At 36.4% G+C, this 20,449-nt stretch overlaps 2 protein-coding genes across 2 annotated transcripts; both read right to left on the reverse strand.

The window, feature by feature from the left end:
* Positions 1-6,215: 6,215 nt before the first annotated feature.
* LOC133335967 (uncharacterized) lies at positions 6,216-20,015 on the reverse strand. The gene is made up of 8 exons (XM_061544261.1): positions 19,831-20,015; positions 15,678-15,834; positions 15,445-15,607; positions 7,499-7,632; positions 6,946-7,424; positions 6,771-6,888; positions 6,455-6,633; positions 6,216-6,393 (listed from the first exon to the last, which is right to left on the reverse strand). The coding sequence occupies exons 1-8, from the start codon at positions 20,013-20,015 to the stop codon at positions 6,216-6,218; spliced, it is 1,593 nt and encodes a 530-aa protein (XP_061400245.1).
* On the reverse strand, positions 11,789-12,160 carry LOC133335968 (probable small nuclear ribonucleoprotein E). Its single transcript, XM_061544262.1, has one exon. It carries the CDS (start codon positions 12,097-12,099, stop codon positions 11,815-11,817), a length of 285 nt encoding a protein of 94 aa, XP_061400246.1. The 5' UTR covers positions 12,100-12,160; the 3' UTR covers positions 11,789-11,814.
* Positions 20,016-20,449: the final 434 nt, after the last annotated feature.

Genomic DNA, 20,449 nt, shown 5'->3' on the forward strand with positions numbered 1-20,449 from the left:
TAGCTCCCATATATAGCTTCGCCCGATTTTATGTAAATAGTCCACTAAAGCCCTTGGAAATCTTTTGACTTGCACGAAATTTAGCACAGCGTAATGAATGAGGTCTAGAATGATGTTTGCCAAGTTTCGTGAAAATCAGTTCAGATTTAGATATAGCTCCAATATATATTTTCGTCCGATTTTAGGTAAATGGTCCCCCAAAGTCCCTAAATATCTTTCGATTTGCACGAAATTGGGTATAGCGTACTAAATTAGGCCTAGAATGATGTGTGTTAAGTTTCCTGAAAATCGGTTCAGATTTAGATATAGTTCCCATATATATTTTTGTCCGAATGGTGCACCAAAGTCGCCATATATCTTTCGATTTGCAGGAAATTTGGCACAACGTACTGAATTGAGCCTAGAATGATGAGTGGAGAGTTTAAGGAAAATCGGTTCAGATTTAGATATAGCTCCCATATATATTTTCGTCCGATTTAAGGTAAATGGTGCACCAAAGTACCTATATATCTTTCGATTTGCACGAAATTTGGCACAGCGTACTGAATTAGATCTAGAGTGATGTGTGTTAAGTTTCGTGAAAATCGTTTCAGATTTAGATATACCTCCCATATATAGTTTCGCCCGATTTTATCTAAATGGTGCACCAAAGTCCCTGAAAATCATTCGATTTGCGCGAATTTCGGCATAGCGTACTGAATTAAGTCTCGAATGATGTGTGTTAAATTTCGTGTATATCGGTTCAGATTTACATATAGCTCCCATATATATTTTCGTCCGATTTAAAGTAAATGGTGTATCAAAGTCCCTATATATCTTTCCATTTGCATGAGAATTTACACAGCGTACTGAAGTAGGTCTAGAATGATGTGTGTTAACTTTCCTGAAAATCGGTTCAGATATTGATATAGCTCCCATATATTATATTCTCGTCCGATTAAATGTAAATGGTGTACCAAAGACCCTATACATCTTTTGATTTGAACAAAATTTGGCGTAGCGTACTGAATTGCGTATAGAAGAATGTGTGTAAAATTTCTTTAAAAACGATTCCGATTTAGATATAGCTCCCATATATATTTTCGTCCGATTTAAGGTAAATGGTGCACCAAAGTTCCTTAATATCTTTCGACTTGCCCGAAATTTGGCATAGAGTACTGAATTGGGTGTAGAATGACGTGTGCTAATTTTCGAGACAATCGGTTCAGATTTAGCATAGGTTCCAGATCACAAATTCAACTTTGTTCAATGTCATGTCAATGTTCTATCGAAAAGGCGGAGTCTGTTAGGAGACATATGTAGAATATACCCAAAGTGGTGAAGGGTATCATATAGTCGGCCCAGTCCGACGTTACTACTTTCCTTACTGGTTTGAAAACTGAATTTTAAGGGTCTATCAAAGGCGTGGTTTTTTTAAAACTATATTTTAAGGGTCTATCAAAGGCGTGGTTTGATAGATCCCTCACCTCTCAGTTCGTCTATAAAGATTCCATTTTCGCCTGTCTATACAGACGTCTTAATCTTCAGATCGCCTATACAGGCTCCCTGACATTCACCTTGTCGATACAGACTCCCTAACCTTCAGCCAGTCTATACAGACTCCTTGGCCTTCAGTTCGTCTATACAGACTCCCTGGCCTTCAGTTCGTCTACATAGGCTTCCTGGCCCTCCGCTCGTCAATACAAACTCCCAGGCCTCAGCTCGTCTATAGAGACTCCCTGACCTTCAGCTCCCCTATACAAAATCCTTGGCCATCAGCTATTATATACGAACTCCCTGAACTTCAGCTCGTCTATACAGACTCCCTGGTCTTCAACTAGTCCATACCGATTCCCAGGCCTTCAGTTCGCCTATATACACTCTCTGGTCTTCAGTTAGTCTACAAAACCCCTCTCATCCCGTCTATGAAACCCTTTTCATCGCGTCTATAAAGACGCCTTTCAGTTCGTCTATACAGACTCCCTGATTCAGCTCACCTATAGAGGCTTCCTGTGTGATCTGTAGAGACTATCTTCCGCGCGTGGTTTTTTAAACTGAATTTTAAGGGTCTATTAAAGGCGTTTCTTTTTTTTCTTTTTAACTGAATTTTAAGGGTCTATCAAGGTCGTGATTTGATAGATCCCTCACCTCTCAGTTCGTCTATAAAGATTCCATTTTCGCCTGTCTATACTGACGACTTGATCTTCAGCTCGCCTATATAGACTCCCTAACCTTCAGCCAGTCTATACACACTCCCTGACCTTCAGCTGTCTATACAGATTCCCTGGCCTTCAGCTCGCCTATACAAAATCCTTGGCCATCAGCTATTATATACGAACTCCCTGAACTTCAGCTCATCTATACAGACTTCAGCTGGTCCATACCGATTTCCAGGCCTTCAGTTTGCCTACATAGACTATCTGGTATTCGGTTAGTCTACAAACCCCGTCTATGAAACCCTTTTCATCCCGTCTATATGGACGCCTTTCAGTTCGTCTATACAGACTCCCTGATTCAGCTCACCTATATGGGCTTCCTGTATGATCTATAAAGACTATCTTTCACGCGTGTTTTTTTTTTAACTGAATCTGAAGGGTCTATCAAAGGTGTGGTTTTTTTCAATGCTGAATTTTCTAATCGGCCCTCGTAGAATCAAAATCTTTTTGTTTTATTCCACATATATCGTATAAATGTACCTAACCACACTTTATTTTATTTTTGGTTTTATTTTATTAACATATTTAATTAATTCCAACTGTTAATCCATCCAAAAAATTTTGTATTGGGGGTGGGGGGCTTCCAAAAAAAGATCTACTCTAATTTGGTTGTCAAATTCTTGTGTGAGGGTTTTTTCCAAGTGCCAGAAAAAAACGGTAAGTCTGCCTAGCTGCTGTTCGAATTATGGACCGGCGACGGTGGCAACGATTTAGGAATAATGAGATTGACATTTTTGTGTCGTTAACACTTGATTAGATCAGCCGAAATCTCAAGCAGCAGATCGTTGACAAGAGATAAGCTCGTAGTCACAGTGCCAGTAAATCCAACAACAACACAAAAAACAAATAGCATAATTAAAGCGCCAAATACCACAAAAGCTTGAACTTGTTAAAAGCGTTATTATTAGCAAAAAGATTTATGGGATCACAAGAAGGCGAACACCAAAAAAATATTAAAAATTCATAAAATCGAAAAAAGGCATTTGAAAACTTGTTGTGGTGAGGTGTTTGTTTTTTATTTGTGACTTAATAGGAAATGAAGCAATCTGAAAAAAAAAAACAGCAGCCAATATTTTTTGATTTTCTTTTTATTAAAAATTGAAATAAATTTTAATTAACACAATAGAACTACAATAACGAATTATAATTAAATACCTCAATGGAAATTATGGAGATGAAATGTGAAACATTATGCATCAACCTGAAAGAAATCTGCATCATCTCACACTTGGTCATAATCCGCCTTCACATTGCGTGCCTTTGGTGTTTTTTTTAATATATGTATGTATGTATGTATATTTTTTATTGTAGTTCAACAACAACAACACACATCCCAATAAAATTTCAGTTTTGAAGTCAAGTTGAACTGATTAAAATTGTTATCTAAACTTACGATCTACAACAGCACCAATAACGACAGCATTTTTGTCATCTCTTATTTGAATGGGCCATGAATTAGTCAGGACAACCCGCTGGGCATAAAAACAAGACGTGGTTATTTTCTTGGTTTATTGGAATTTATCATTTTATGATTAAAATTGGTGCAAATATTTTTTTAAAAACCACAAAGGGGACAACAACAGCAATAAAAATAATGACACATAACCTCAAATTTGACAGACAGCAATTCCTAGAAATATCCAAGACAGAGGAAGTTGTTCTTGCAGAGAAGTTGTTATTCTTCTTCTTTTAAAAATCCACGCCTCATAAACTTGCAGAGAAGTTGTTATTCTTCTTCTTTTAAAAATCCACGCCTCATAAACTTGAAGGGAAGTTCCTCTTCTTCTTCTTATAAAAATCCACGCCTCATAGCCTTGCAGGGAAGTTCCTCTTTTTCTTCTTTTAAAAATCCACGCCTCATAGCCAGGCAGAGAAGTTGTTATTCTTCTTTTGAGAAGTTCTTATTCTTCTTCTTTTAAAACTCCACGCCTCATAGCCTTGCCGAGAAATTCTTATTCTTTTAAAAATTCACCCCTGATAGTCTTGCCGAGAAATTCTTATTCTTTTAAAAATCCACGCTTCATAGCCTTGCCGAGAAATTCTTCTTCTTTTAAAAATCCACGCCACATAGCCTTGCCGAGAAATTCTTCTTCTTTTAAAAATCCACGCCTCATAGCCTTGCCGAGAAATTCTTATTCTTTTAAAAATCCACGCCTCATAGCCTTGCCGAGAAATTCTTATTCTTTTAAAAATTCACCCCTGATAGCCTTGCCGAGAAATTCTTCTTCTTTTAAAAATCCACGCCTCATAGTCTTGCCGAGAATTCTTCTTCTTTAAAAATCCACGCCTCATAGCCTTGCCGAGAAATTCTTCTTCTTTTAAAAATCCACGCCTCATAGCCTTGCCGAGAAATTCTTCTTTTTTTAAAAATCCACGCCTCATAGCCTTGCAGAGAAGTTCTTCTTTTCTTTTAAAAATCCACGCCTCATAGCCTTGCAGAGAAGTTGTTCCTCTTCTTCTTCTTCTTTTATAATCCACGCCTCATAGCCTTGCGGCGAAGTTCTTCTTCTTTTTTTTTAAAATCCACGCATCATAGCCTTGCGGGAAGTTCCTCTTCTTCTTCTTCTTTTAAAATCCACGCCTCATAGCCTTGCGGGGAAGTTCCTCTTCTTCTTCTTTTAAAATCCACGCCTCATAGCCTTGCCGAGAAGTTGTTGTTCTTCTTCTTTTAAAATCTACGCCTCATAGCCTTGCCGAGAAGTTGTTGTTGTTCTTCTTCTTTTAAAAATCCACGCCTCATAGCCTTGCAGGGAAGTTCCTCTTCTTCTTCTTCTTTTCAGCTCATCTATACAAACTCCCTGACCTTCAGCGCGTCTATACAGACTCCCTGGTCTTCAGCTTCAGCTCAACTCGTCTATAAAAACTCCCTTTACAGACTCCCTGGCCTTCAGCTCGTCTATACCTGGTCATCTATACTGACTCCCTGACCTTCAGCTATTCTATACAGACTCCCTGGCCTTTAGCTTGTCCATACCGACTCCCAGGCTTTCAGTTCGCCTATATAGACTACCTGGCCTGCAGCTATTCCATAAAACCCCTATCATCTCGTCTATAACACCCCTTTCATCCCGTTTATAAAGACACCTTTCAGTAAGTCTATACAGACTCACCTTTAAAGGCTTCCTGATGCAGCGCGCCAATAAAGGTTAACTGTTTCAAATCATCCAAAGAGACTATCTTTCACGCGTATAAATACTCCCTTCTGCTCGTTTATAAAGTTCCATTCTGCTCATATATAGTCTTCAGTTGTAAAGACTGACTTGACTTTAGCATGATTATAACCTTTGACCTATAAAAACTCTTTGGCCTTCAGCACGTCTATTAAGACTCCCATCCAATCGTCTACCAAGATTTTCTCCTGATTATCTATAAAGATTGCCCTCTGTTCGTCTATAGGAGCATTTTAAGCTCGTCTACAGAGATCTCTGACCTTTTAGATTCAAAAACTCCTTGGCCTACAACTTTTTTATAATAATTCTCTTCCGATAGCCTACAACTTCGACTCACCTACAAAGGATCCTCTATCTTCAGCTCGTCTAGGCTTCCCCGACCTTTAACTTGGCTATAAAAACTCTTTGGTCGCAATCCCGTCGATAAATACTCCCTTTCTATCTCTATTACGATTTCCATCCGATCCGATATAAAGAATACACTCTTTTCATCTATAGGGGCTTTTTAAGCTCGCCTACCGAGGTCTCCGACCATTTAGCATAAAAACCCCGTGGCCTTTTCTATAAAGATTCTCTTCCGATTGCCTACAAAGACTTCCTTCTTCTCGTTAGGTTCAGTTCGCATACAGAGACTCGTTTCAGCCTTGCCCATTTCGTTACTTCCTCCAACTTTTTAGCTTCAAAAACCCCTTGGACATCAACATTTCTATCAAGATTCTCTTCCGATCGCCCACAAAAGATCCTCTTATAAAGACTTCTTTCGCCTCGTTAATAGAGACTTCATTCAGTTCACCAACAGAGAAATTAAACCACAATTATCCTTCCTTATTTTCCTCTTTTATTTATCCTCTTATGCCGTTGTGAAAACCTCATAATCGGCTATGGTAAAATTATAATCCCCAAATAGGGTTTCATAGGAAGCACTGGGACCATCATAGGAATGTGGCAAATTAGAATAGGAATCCTTGTTGCTGTTACAATTATTGGCTATCAGCAAATCTGCACCAGCACCAAAAATGGGACCACAACTGAAATAGAATACCCAAGATAATAATTTCAGAAATATTTCCGAAATTCCGCAGAACTTACTCCGGGTGATAACATATGGCATAGGGTTTCTTGACAATATCAAATTTCAAGGGCTGTTCCGAGCCACCAGGATTCAAGGCAAACAAAAATGCCCTTTCGGAGTGTATGTATACCCCTTTGCGTGATGTTTTGGCCCAGGCAACATCTGTGAAGCCGCCACTTATTTCACCATGTGAACCCTAAAAGCGGGAGAAGAAGAAGAGGAAAATGTTTTATTCAAAATTTAAATAAATTGAAAGGGCTTATAAAGAAGATCAAGGGACCGGAGAAATAAGTCGTATTTGAATACCGAAGCTATGAAGAGTGTCTTCCTTACCAAACATATAACCATACAAGGAGCCACTCCGTCACAATAACGATGAAATGCATTCGAACTGAAGCCATGGGTGGAGGCACGATATAGCAAACGCCAAGATTGTTTCGGAGCACCAAACCTGTAGAATTAAAAAAACAACATTTAATAAAGACTTCTTAAAAAATTCTCCCCTTACCAATTATTCAAAACACTTTGCAAATGCAGCTTTTCATTTCTTAGTATCTGCGATCCGGGAAACATGTTAACCATCAATCGAGGCTGTAGCCTTTTATCTGTTTCACTTTTATTCCCCGAGAAATTTAAACCACTTCCCGATAAGCTATTAAAAGCACTACCAACACCATTTGTAGCAGACCCTCCTCCACCACCACCTCCAGCATATGTCGCCGTTTTATTGGAATTTTGCAAAGCAGCATAGCGATAACGTTCCAATGATAGCTCCATGGGAACAGCTCCCGTCGGTTCTACCTCCTCGGCAAATACTTGACTATCGATTAGCAATAGACGTACATGACATATGACACCTTGTAAATGTTGACACACCCGGGCACGTTCTTCCTCTGTCCAATGGGTATGGGAGGGTTGAGTGACACCAGCTTGATTTTTAGCCCAGGCCAAGACGCAGCGCCACACATCTTCTTCCTCCAAACAGAACTGGAAAAATGAGGAGGAAATTTTTATTATTAGAATTCTTGTATCAGATATTGAAAGAGGTTTTGTCTGCTCACATAATCCGATGATATCAATTTGATAAGAGCTTCCTTTTTCAGGTTTAGGAAAGCATTGGTTTTAACACACTCTCGGGCATTCTCGCCAATATAGATAATACATCGTTCCATAAATGAGGCAGCACATTTAGCACCTTAAAAGAGAAGGAGGTATTAAAATTAGTAATATAATAGATCTACAGATTCGAATAGGGTTATATTCAAATACGAACTACATAATATACTAATTTACCAAACATCACAATAAACGGTTTACTACCTCCAAATAAAAAATATTTATAAAAGCAAATTTTGAATATAACAAACATCGATTTTATATTCCAATATACTCACTTATAATATTTTAGCTCTAAATTGTCCAAAAATTGACCGAGTTGTTCAGTTACTACAAAGCCCCTGCAGCATTACTGTTAATTTTCTAAGCATACTTTCAGGCGTACATAATCAGTGTGCGACTATTTATAAAGACATGGCTTTGTTAGACTTTTTAAGCATAATTAGACCTATTTTACTAATCTAACGGACTCATAAGGGTATATTTTCTATTTATTATCCTTCTGCAAGGGATAGAGGGCAAATTTTTCCTGTTATGGATCCTAATTAGTAAATTGCCAAAAAATGATTCCTAAAATATACATAAAAGTGAATTAATATTGACCAAGAGGGACTAAGTTTTGAGATAACAATCAAACTAAATAAGTAAATCTGTCGTTAATTAAAGCTGTGTTGAACTAGAGATAATTATCAAAATCAAATAAGGACAAGGATTATACGATTACAATCGTTTCGGATGGAAGTTCAACAAAAGTCTTCAAAGTTACAGGTATTACGGTTGGAAAATTCATCTAGATCCATATAAATATTTATGGAGGAGCATATCACAACATGAAGCTATTTTAAAAATGTATGCAAATGTGTTTTTCGCTTTGGAGATTTCGGCTGATCTAATCAAGTGTTAACGACACATAAATGTCAATCTCATTATTCCTAAATCGTTGTCACCGTCGCCAGTCCACCAAAAACAATTCGAACAGCAGCTAATAGACATCTCTTTTTTCTAGCACTTATGAAAAACGCTCAACAACAATTTGACAACCAAAATTAGAGTAGATCTATTTTTGGAAGCCCCCTTTTGAAATGATTATGTTCAGACAACTACCACTAACCGTTAAATATCTACGGATCTATATTCCAAGCGTGGTGTAAAATTTATGATGTTAGGCATCTAGAGCTATTAGAAAAACAGACATAACTAACGTTTTAGTTTATTTCCGCCCCTATATTACATCTGATCACTATCGAAAACTATAGCCGTGGTCTTTGATTATAACCGACGACATTTCCGCCCTCTAGGGTGGTAATACAACAGTATAATTGGTATAAATTTAAAGGTCAACCAACTCTCAACTTCTTCGGACTATATTATTTGGCCCGCTAAATGAGAAGAGTCATGTTTATTCTATGCTCATTCTCTGTGAATTTTCGTGATGATCGGATTATAATTGTGGCTTATAAAGGGACCAGAAAAACATACAAAAATAAAGTTTTTGTTCTATTTCATCTCCTCAATATTAACGAATCATTACCAGCAACAATAGGGGTCTTCTTTGGCAAGAACCGTCATACATTCATAACGTCGTAGCGATTGCGCAATTAATGTGCCCATTAAAGAGTTTTCTCTTTAAGATTGTTACCCGATTTCGATGCGAATTATTTTCTAGGAGCGGAGACAGATTCCTTCTCTACATTTGTTTCGGAATGTGGCTGAGATGGTTGTGCTCTTGTAACAGATGGTTCGATAAATTTTGGGTTACCCAATTTTCAAATGATTCCTCTGGAAAAGATCCTTCTGACGATTTTTGGTTGTATCCCTTAGATTTTCGGGTATCTCCTGTTTCGTCAGATGGTACATTTTCAGGTAAAACGCGTTCCTCCGCCGACATCGGATTTTGTGTCTTTAGTGCACAATTTACATAAAATCGGAAGAAAAGACATATGGGAGCTATATCTAAATTAGAACCGATTTTCACAAAACTTAGCACACATCATTCTAGATGGAATTCAGCACGCCGTATCAAATTTCGTGCAAATCGAAAGATGTATAGGGACTGTGGTGCACCATTTACTTTGTTTACAATTTAACACCAACAGACGGACGGACGGACATGCATAAATCGACGTAGAAAGTAATTCTATGCATATTCTCAAAAGGAACCGCGGGTCTATCTCGTTTCCTTTTGCCTGTTACAAACATATGCACAAAGACCTTATACCCTGTACCACAGTGTGGTGAAGGGTATAAAAAATGATTCAATAAAATATGAAATAAAGAACAAATAAGGTTAATTTTCGATTATCTACTTTTTAGGCAATATTGAAAAAAATAGTGTATAATACAGCAAGTATTTTCCTCCAAAACCTTTTAAAATTTCGTTAAAAATGTAATACATCGTTCGATAATAGTTGCGTTTCCTGAATCTGCCTAATATCCTTCTACATTAAATCAGCACAGGTTCTTAAAAAATCATATATTTTTTTATTATATTACTAGCATATACCCACTACTTCGTTAGCGAATGTGGGAAGTATTTAAAACCTAATTCCGATAATTATTAAAATATTAGAACCATTTAGTACCTATGTTCACCCTACACACCTACAAAATAAAAAAATCGCTGCTGCAAACATAAATTTACTGTGAAAATATTTCATTCCGGGGCCACAACCAACAGTGATCATAACCACCATTTGGTACCATTTAGTGCACATTAGTACGAATTTTCAAAACTTTCTACAAAACCCACATCCTGCACCTCAACAATCATCCCAACTCCAAATTTCAGGATCCCAGCTCTATCAGTTCACTCAAAATTTAAATTGCAACAAAATTAGTACCCATAATTATGAATTTCCAAAACTATACTCCAACATTAACCTTATTTACAAATTTCAATGTTTTGCAGCTTTATAGGTTCACCAAAAATTTAAATTGTACCAAATTTGGTACACCTTAGTATGAATTTCCAAAACTTTTCTACAAATCCCAATCATACACCCCAACAGTGATCCTAACGCAAAATTTCAAGATTACAGCTCAATCGGTTCAGCCAAAGCCACATTTGCTACCATTTAGTACAAATTTCCAAAACTTCATACATCGGTTCAGCCGAAATTTAAATTGTACAACATTTAGTTCACATTAGTAGGAATTTCCAAAACCTTCTTAAATACCTCAATTCTATCCCCCAACAATAATCTTAATCTTTATTTGCATTTCAAATTTCAAGTTTTTAGCTCCATCCATTCTCATCATACGAAATTGTACCAACCTTAGTACATTTTAGTACTTTTTGGATACTTATAGTTCGAATGTCCAAAAAACCCTTTGTTATATCTATTCTATACATCATCAATGACCCTCAATTCAAATTTCAGAGTTCTAACTGCACCCGTTCGCCAAATACAAATTGTACCACATTTAGTAATTTTCGTGCCTTCTAGTGCGAATGTCCAAACACCCAGACTTATCTGACCCCTTTGGACCCAGAGCGACCCTCACCCAAAATTTCAAAATTCTAGCTCCAGCCGTTTCGTCTGGGCGTTAATGGATCGTTAAGTAATTCAGTGAATCAGTCAGTCAATTTACTCTTTTTTATTAGTATAAATATGATTTAAAAGAAATTCAGTTCAAAACTTCCTTTTCAAATCCTGAAATTACGAGAAAGACAATTGTTATATCCGATGAATAAATATTCCACTATGTGATTTTATAATGTACTTAATTCACTGAATCTTGTTAACGCTTATTCTCTTTAAACTTTTGGAGTGTAACTTTTTCTATTCCAACCATTCCTTATCGGCAAAATATACGATCATATCCACAACATTCAAAATACTCACTTCGTCATTTTTCCATTTAAAATCCAAATATTTATTTTCATAGTTTTTTCGTTTTCTTGGTTTTGTCTTATAAAATTTGAGGTATAAATGCTTTTGCAGATACTTCATAGCGATTTTGTATTTGCTACAGAATCTCAAAATCTGTATAGAATTTATTTCGTGGTTTAAGTCTTGTCTATAGGAAAACAAAAAATGGAAAATTTATAAGGAATCTTAGGAGGGAGACAAAAAATTACTTTTTGTTTATATAAATTATACAAACTTATACTAGTTGATTACAGGGGATACGAAAGTTAAACACCCATGATCCAATGGGATACATTGTGGATCATTCTTGCTTTTGTTACTCTGCTTCTGGTGTCACGACTTCTCCCCCTGTTGTTTTTTTGTTTATTGTTCCAGCTCGAGACTTAACCTCAATCTTTTGAGGGGCTAACATTCTGTATCAGCGTAATATTGTCACCCTTCAGCATAATGCGTCCCAAATTTTTGCGCGTTCTTGTCTTCGTCCAAACCTCTTCGGCATCGTCCAACACCAAATTCATGTATTCATCAAAGCCCACGATGTGTCCCTCGATACGGAGATTGACATTTTCATACAGCCACACTTGAACGCGGGAACGATTTTGTAAATAACGAAAAATCAAATTGATGGGCTGGACCATCACCTTTTGTACTTTGGTGTTGCCTTTGAAGGACATTTTGGCGGCAGTTGTTTTGCAGACTTTTCGGGAACGATATCAGCAAAATTGTGTTAATTTTTTATTATTTTTCCTTTCCGTGACTGACAAACGTATTGAGGCCGGCGTCTAGGGATTTGTCAGTCGATTTATGGAGCACAATGGCGGTAGTGAAATCAACGGCGGCGTATAACAACGGCTGAAGTGTTCAATTAAGGTAGTTCACACGGCATTTAAATGAAGTTCAACAACAAAATTTATTTGTTGTAGGAATTTGTCAATTGGTCTGGCAAAATATTCGGTATTTTGCGGGGCTTGGACACGTTTTTCAACATAATTATCTGTTTTTTTGGAATATTGGGTACTCATATGGTAACACATCTACCTACTATAAATTATTAATATTGGTCTACTTTTTGGGGTAGTCCGCATATGACGGTACTATCCAAATATTCGGTATTTTGAGAATTTCTGTCATTTTTCAACTGAATTGCATGTAATTTGGTATTTTGGGTTCTCATAGGGCAATACATCTTGTCAATAAAAATTATAAATATTGGTCCACATATGCGGGTAGTCCCCATGTAACACTATATCTAAAATTTCGGTATTTTGAGGAGTTTGGGCACGTTTTTCAACCAAATTAGCTTTTGAATTACCATTGAGTATAAAATCTTCCGGGTAGCTCTTCCCATTATTAGGCATTTTGAGGGACTTGGATGCGTTTTTTAAACTAATCAGCTGTATGTTTTGTATTTTGGGTTGTCATGTGGTAAACTAAATTGTCTGTAATCGGATATTTTGGGTTCTCATATTATAATACATCTTCTTACTAAAAATTGTAAATATTGGGCCACTTTTTGGGTTGTCCCCATATAAAGCTACATCCCAAATTCCGGAATTTTTGAGGAGTTTGGCCTCGTGTTTTCGACAAATTGGCTGAAATTTAGTAATTTGGATTCAAATTGAGTAGAAAATATCCATACCAAAAATTATCAATATTTGACCAAGTACTCGCATATTAGGGTGTTCTTATAATTTGAGATTTTTGAGAGGTTTTGGCACGTTTTCCAAATAAATTGGCTGTAATCTGATTTTTAAGGTTCTCATGGGGTATCAAATCTTCCTACCAAAAATTAACTAAATCGGTTTATGTTTTGGTGTAGCTCCCATATAACGGTTCCGAACCATTTTCGGTATTTTGAGGATATTATCCACATTTTCCAACTGAAAATGCTGTAATTTGCCATCTTGGGTTTTTGGAGGCTGATATACCAAAATTATGTTCTGACATAGGTCCGATATAAGAGTCCCACCCAATATCCGGTATTTTGAGGGTCTTATCCCCATTTTCCAAGCGAAAAGGCTGTACTTTGGCATTTCGGGGTTTTGAAAGCTGACATGCATCTGCACAGAAAATTAGACCTATAGAACCATGATTTGACATAGCCTCCATATAAAGTTTGTGCTCTTTACGCGGTGTTTTGAGACTTGCAGCCACATTTACCAACCGAAACGGCATTTTGAAGCTTCTTCTACATTTGTGCCGAAAATTATCTTTATAGGTTAATGTTCTGACATAGCTCCCATATAAATATACCGATATTTTGAATTTTTTTCGATATTTTAAATCTTGCAGCCTCATTTTCTAACCAAAAGGGCTATAATTTGTTATACCGAGGTTTTTGAGGATGGTATACATCTGCGCAAAAAAATGATCCCCATAGGTGAACGTTTTATTACATCTCCCGTATAAAGGTTCCGCCCAATTTTGCAGCATTTTCCAAACATAAGAGCTTTAATTTGACATTTCGGGGCTTATGGAGGCTGACATACATCTGCGTAAAAAATAAGCACTGCAGGCCCATGTTTTGTCATTGCAAATTGTAGCACATTTACCTGCCGATGAGACTATAACTTTGCATTGAAGAAAAAATTCTTCCGAGAAAATTTAAAATATATTTTTTCTGTGTTCAAAATAGAATCAGTTGCTTTGGTATAGCTCCGCATATTTGGAATTTTGGGTCAACGCAAGGTAGCAGATTTCTTCGAAAAAAATCTTCTATACCATTCCATGCTTACATCCCGCATTTTTATTTTTTAAGGCCCTAGCCGCACTTTTCATCGTGTGCGCCACTTCGATTTTTTTTGACAATAAAATACCTCCTAATATTTGTTAATTTTTATGACATGCCGTCAACATAAATGTCTTGGTCATTTTTGAAAATCCTATTCGAATTTTGCCAAAAACAAAGTCCATGTCAATTGGAATTCTTCCTCTCAGAAGTGAAAATCGTTTCTATTCTATTCTTTTGATCCTCTCAGAAATGCAGCCTAGTCTGAAATATCTTGTGGTCCCAAATTCTCCAAAATATGTGGTAGTGATATGACATTTCGGTGTTTCTAGTACAATTTTCATGATAGATTGTTTTTTTGGAATTTTGATCCACTTAAATCGGAACATTTTTGATATTTTGAAGGTCTAGTCGAAGTTTCCAAACCGAAGTCCCTGTAACCTCTTGGCAGAATATTTTCAATGTACGACGCCACATGCCATACAGACAGAGAAACAATACAATTGCTGCAGCAGTCATTTCCCGGTCGTGTTATTTCGAGTTTTGGAGACCAGACCGCCTAGGTCGTGCTGTTTAACAACTTTAGTATATTTCTTTTGGGGGGATTTTTTTTTAATGTTGATGGTTTAGGTGAATAAGCCGCCCTTGACGTCTCAAGCCTTAGAAAAAAGGAAATTGATCGCTGCATTAATAAAATACTGAAGCATTTATTCAAAAAGTAGTTGAACATTTCATTGATAGATCGCTTATGTGCCAGAAAAGCTGCAGCGGCAATCTTGTTCGATACATAACCTCATTCTGTCTACTTTACGATATAATAATGTTTTACGATTTTTTTAATATTTGTGTTTTATTTCAATTTTCAAAATTGTGTTCTAATTCGGACACCCGTTATAAATATCCATTTTTAAAGTACCACTGAAATCTAGCACATTCGCTGAACCACCAGTGTAATCTGTTCAGTGTAATCTAACACTGAATATACGATACTGTATTAACTGAACATCCTTAATATAACATAACGTATGTTCAGTTTAAGATATGGTGCATGTTCAGTGTATGCCAGAATTGTTTGAGCTATGTTCAATATTAATGTGCCTGCTTATGGTTTAAATCTGTACTAGTATGTTATTGTGAATTGTCAGCTGTATGGTAGTGGTGGTGCTTTTCACTAAATAGAATATTTTGTTCACAAATACAATAGATGTCGCTACAATACATTTTTTGCTCATTCCTTCAGGGAGCAATATAAATAGCTGATATAATGGATGTAAATTTAACCTTTACTCACCCGCCTTCTCATGAATTTCCATAACAGCTGTCAGAAAAGTACAAGCATTATCCACCGACAGTGTTGCTATGACATGATCTTCACACGCGGAACGTAATTCACAACAGCCCATATCCTGAGCCAATGTCATCATCTCAAAGACACGAGAATCTTGCAATAAAATCTGTAAGGCAAAAAGGGAGAAATTAGGGATTATTTATTATTTCATTATTATTAATATAATAATACTTTACCTTAGCTGTATAAACATAGAGTATAAATTGACGAAACACTTCCGGGTGTACATGTGGCAGGCGTACCGATGTTGGTGAACCCGGCGTTGCTGGCAGCACTGTGCAGCCGGGTATGCGACAAAGTTCACCGCGTTTGTTGTTCTTGAAACTTTTGCAACTAAAAAAGGGAGAACAAAATTTGTTGGGTCCTTAGAAAATGTATTTTTTGCAAAATAGTCAGGCTGAATCCCAGTTTCTTGTTTTTATAAAAAACAACTATTTATTAGTGGGGAATGTATGGCAGGGGTAAGGAATGGAAGACTATAGTTTCGGATCACGCCACTGATTCCCATCAGTTCCCTTAGTTTTTTTTATTGGGATATTATCTCCAGAAGCTATTATAGCTTCTATCCAAAAAACATTTCATACCCAAATGTATCTTGTGACAATTCGAAGTTCTTACGTTACCAGCGATACGACCTCAATGAGAAGTTCATTTCGTTGGCGTCTGACTTCATGGTCAACAAGGCATCGTCTTTATGAGGTCCCTTAAAAAAATATTTTTGATAAATCATTGCCTCGGTCCTTGAAAAATATGTATTTTTTTAATTCACGCCTTGTTTAGGTCCTCGAAAAAAAAAATATTTTTTTTTAATATATCGTCCCAAATTTTAATCCAAATTATCTTGTTAACACTACCACTTAACTATAAACATTTTATCCAGCTTATCGCCACCTTGTAACCAAATAAATTGTTATTATTTTAAATACTACTAACTTAATTCAATTAAAAATAAATATTCATGAAATTAATAGCTCTCCTACACACCTCATCTCCCCACCCCTCGCGTAATAAACTTAATTACCCATGAAGGAAGCTACAAAATGTTTTTAATGATTCGAGGCCAAACAACATCGCCTCCTGTGTTAATGAAAAGCAAAGCCAACAAAACGAATTATTTTTGTAAATCAATGCGGAACACCTATGGTGTGTGGCAGAAATAAAAACATAAAACGCTACAACAAATTCCCAACCACCACACCATTTGAAACTGAAACAGCAAAGGTCTACTGGTGGTTACACGAAAAAATGCCAAAAGAAATTAAATCATTTGCGGGGAAATCGCAAAAAAATGTGGAAGTTTTAAATGAGCCACGACGCTGCAAGTGCCAGAAATGTTATGACGATAAGTAATCCACACACACATCGACACTCACGTTCACTGGCACATAATGTGCAACAAAACAATTGCCACAATTAAAATGGTTTCACTAACAACATTGGCATGTTGCTCGTTATGTGTGTGCAACATTGAATGTTGGTTGTTATGTCGTTTGCGTCCAATGGCCAACAATCGTAACAGCTCTAATGACCAGGACCAGCACCACCAAGAGCAACAGCGATAAGCGTTGAGAGTGAAATATGCGAGTAACCTTTCGTTAATGGGTTTGTGGCACATTTCAACAAATAATAGCGGCAGCAACAACAACAGAAGTTTCGGAATGGCCAAAATATGTTTCAGAGTGTGCAACATGCAACTTCTGTGTGTACAACAAATTTTTAGTGGCCAACAACAACAAAAAAATTAAAAAAAAATGTTTGATGGTTTTTGGCATGCCATATACCTTAACCACCCATGGGATGGATTTATTTTATGGAGAGATGTACGGAAGAGGTGTATTTTGAGGATCTTTAAAAAAATTATTTAAAAAATCCATGCCTTCTGTAGCTTCCTTCTGGACTAAATTCAGTACGCTATGCAGTATAAGAACTTTGGAACATTATTTATATTAAATCGGACGAAAATATATATATGTAGATCTGAACCGATTTTCACAAAACTTAGCACACATCATTCCAGACTCAATTCAGTACGTTATGCCAAATTTCGTGTAAATCGAAAGATATATAGGGACTTTAGTGCACCATTTAGCTAAATTCGGACGAAAATATCTATGGGAGCTATACCTAAATCTTAACCGATTTTCACGAAACTCAGCACACATCATTCCAGACTCATTTCAGTACGCTATGGCAAATTTCGTGCAAATCGAAATATATATAGGGACTTTGGTGCACCATTTACATTAAATCGGACGAAAATATATATGGGAGCTATATCTAAATTTGAACCGATTTTCACGAACCGTAGCTCATATCATTCTAGGCTTAATTCAGTATGCTGTAAATTTTATAGACTTTGAATTCGTTCCAGTCTATAAAATTTCGTTCAAATCGAAAGATATATAGGGTTTTTGGTGAACCATTTACATTAAATCGGACGAAAATATCTATGGGAGCTATATCTAAATCTGCACCGATTTTCACGAAACTTAGCACACATAATTCTAGAGTTTACTCAGTACGCTATGACAAATTTCGTGCAAATCAAAAGATATATAGGGACTTTTGTATAACAGTTACCTTAAATCGGACGAAAATATATATGGGAGCTATATCTTAATCTGGACCGATTTTCACGAAACTTGGCAGACCTCATTCTAGGCTTAATTCATTACGCCATGCCAAATTGCGTGCAAATCGAAAGTTATATTGGGACTTTGGTGCACCATTTACAAAAAAATTGGACGAAAATATATATGGGAGCTATATCTAAATCTGGACCGATTTTCACGAAACTTGGCAAACATAACTCTCGGCTCAATTCAGTACGTTATGCCAATTTGCGTGTAATTCGAAAGATATATAGGGACTTTGGTGCACCATTTACATTAAATCGGACGAAAATATGTATGGGAGCTATATCTAAATCTGAACCGATTTTCACGAAACTTTGCAGACATCACTCTAGGCTCAATTAAGTACGTTATGCCAAATTTCGCGCAAATCGAAAGATATATAGGGACTTTGGTGCATCATTTTCCTTAAATCGGACGAAAATATATATGGGAGCTATATCTAAATCTTAACCGATTTTCACAAAATTTGGCAGACATCACTCTAGGCTCAATTCAGTACGCCGTGCCAAATTTCGTGCAAATCGAAAGATATAAAGGTACTTTGGTGCACCATTTACATTAAATCGGACGAAAATATATATATGGGAGCTATATTTAAATCTGAACCGATTTTTCCCAATTTAAATAGGGTTCTTGGGCCAAATAAATGAGCTGTGCCAAATTTCATCCAATTCGGATTATAAATGGGACCTGTACTTTGTTTACAATTTAACATCAACAGACGGATGGGCGGACGGACATGCATAAATCGATTCATAAAGTGAGTCTATGCATATTCTCAAACGGAACTATGGGTCTATCTCGTTTCCTTTTGCATGTAACAAACATATGAACACAGACATAATACCCTGTACCACAGTGTGGTGAAGGGTATACAAATCCACGCCTTGGGAAGGCTTTGAAAAAATATTCTTTAAAAAATCCACGCCTTGGGAAGGCTTTGAAAAAATATTCTTTAAAAAATCCACGCCTTGGGAAGGCTTTGAAAAAATATTCTTTAAAAAATCCACGCCTTGGGAAGGCTTTGAAAAAATATTCTTTAAAAAATCCACGCCTTGGGAAGGCTTTGAAAAAATATTCTTTAAAAAATCCACGCCTTGGGAAGGCTTTGAAAAAATATTCTTTAAAAAATCCACGCCTTGGGAAGGCTTTGAAAAAATATTCTTTAAAAAATCCACGCCTTGGGAAGGCTTTGAAAAAATATTCTTTAAAAAATCCACGCCTTGGGAAGGCTTTGAAAAAATATTCTTTAAAAAATCCACGGCTTGGGAAGGCTTTGAAAAAATATTCTTTAAAAAATCCACGCCTTGGGAAGGCTTTGAAAAAATATTCTTTAAAAAATCCACGTCATGGGAAGGCTTTGCAAAAAATATTCTTTAAAAAATCCACGCCTTGGGAAGGCTTTGCAAAAAATATTCTTTAAAAAATCCACGCCTTGGGAAGGCTTTGCAAAAATATTCTTTAAAAATCTAGACCTTGTATTGGTCGTTTTCTTTCTTTCTTTCTTTCTTTTCAAAAATTAATTTTCTAAAAAAACTACATAAAATCCTCATAAAGAATTTTACCCCTCCCTTTGCTTCCTCACTTTTAATTACTTTCTTGCCCTGCCGATTTTCTTTGTTTTTTTTTTTCTTCCCGTATTTTTTTCTCTCTCCCAGCTAATTAAACACCTCATTATCGCAATCGGACTTACCGTGCCATCATTATAATGCGATGGGCATAGATGCGTTCCTCTTCACGACCGCATATGAACACAACATCGGCGCTATCTTGATCTTCGGACAGACGTTGCAAATCATCAATGAGTTGAGGTAGGCCGGCCATAAATTGGCCATCACAGCCGGGTGTGGGACAGGGCGGTGGTACACGTGTACCCATAATAATAATTTGTTGTGGTTAATGTTGTGGTTGCAACTAAAAACAACGACAACAACAATAACAACGAAAAATGTGCACAGCAGCTTAGCAGCAGTTTTTTTATGTTGATTGTTTTTGTGTGTGGTGTTTGTGTCTTAAGTCTTTTGTATTTAGCCGCCAAATGAGAGAGACGATCAAGTTTGTTGTTTAAGTCTTTTTGGTTTTTCGGTTATTTCGGGCACTAAAACAAGTTTTTTGATTTTTTTAAATTTAAATACGCAAATATTTGAATAAATTAATTAATAAAATTATTTTTTTGTATTTTATTTTTATTTAAATTATTAAAAAAATTAACCGTTAATTTAATATTCTTTGTTTATGTTTTTCTTTTTGGCACAAACATATGTTACTCTCTCTCTCTCACAATATGGCTCTCAGTAAATAATCTCCCTAAA

Source organism: Musca vetustissima, unplaced genomic scaffold (assembly GCF_032173495.1).
Source record: "Musca vetustissima isolate MV318-11 ecotype Yass unplaced genomic scaffold, APGP_CSIRO_Mvet_v1 utg5528, whole genome shotgun sequence".
Classification (NCBI taxonomy): domain Eukaryota; kingdom Metazoa; phylum Arthropoda; class Insecta; order Diptera; family Muscidae; genus Musca; species Musca vetustissima.

Coding starts and splice junctions, on each gene's coding strand:
- LOC133335967 (XM_061544261.1), bottom strand. CDS start 20,015: ATGGGTACACGTGTACCACCGCCCTGTCCCACACCCGGCTGTGATGGC. Junction 15,835..19,830: donor CGCATTATAATGATGGCACG/GTAAGTCCGATT, acceptor TCCCTTTTTTAG/TTGCAAAAGTTTCAAGAACA. Junction 6,634..6,770: donor CTTGTATGGTTATATGTTTG/GTAAGGAAGACA, acceptor TCCCGCTTTTAG/GGTTCACATGGTGAAATAAG.
- LOC133335968 (XM_061544262.1), bottom strand. CDS start 12,099: ATGTCCTTCAAAGGCAACACCAAAGTACAAAAGGTGATGGTCCAGCCC.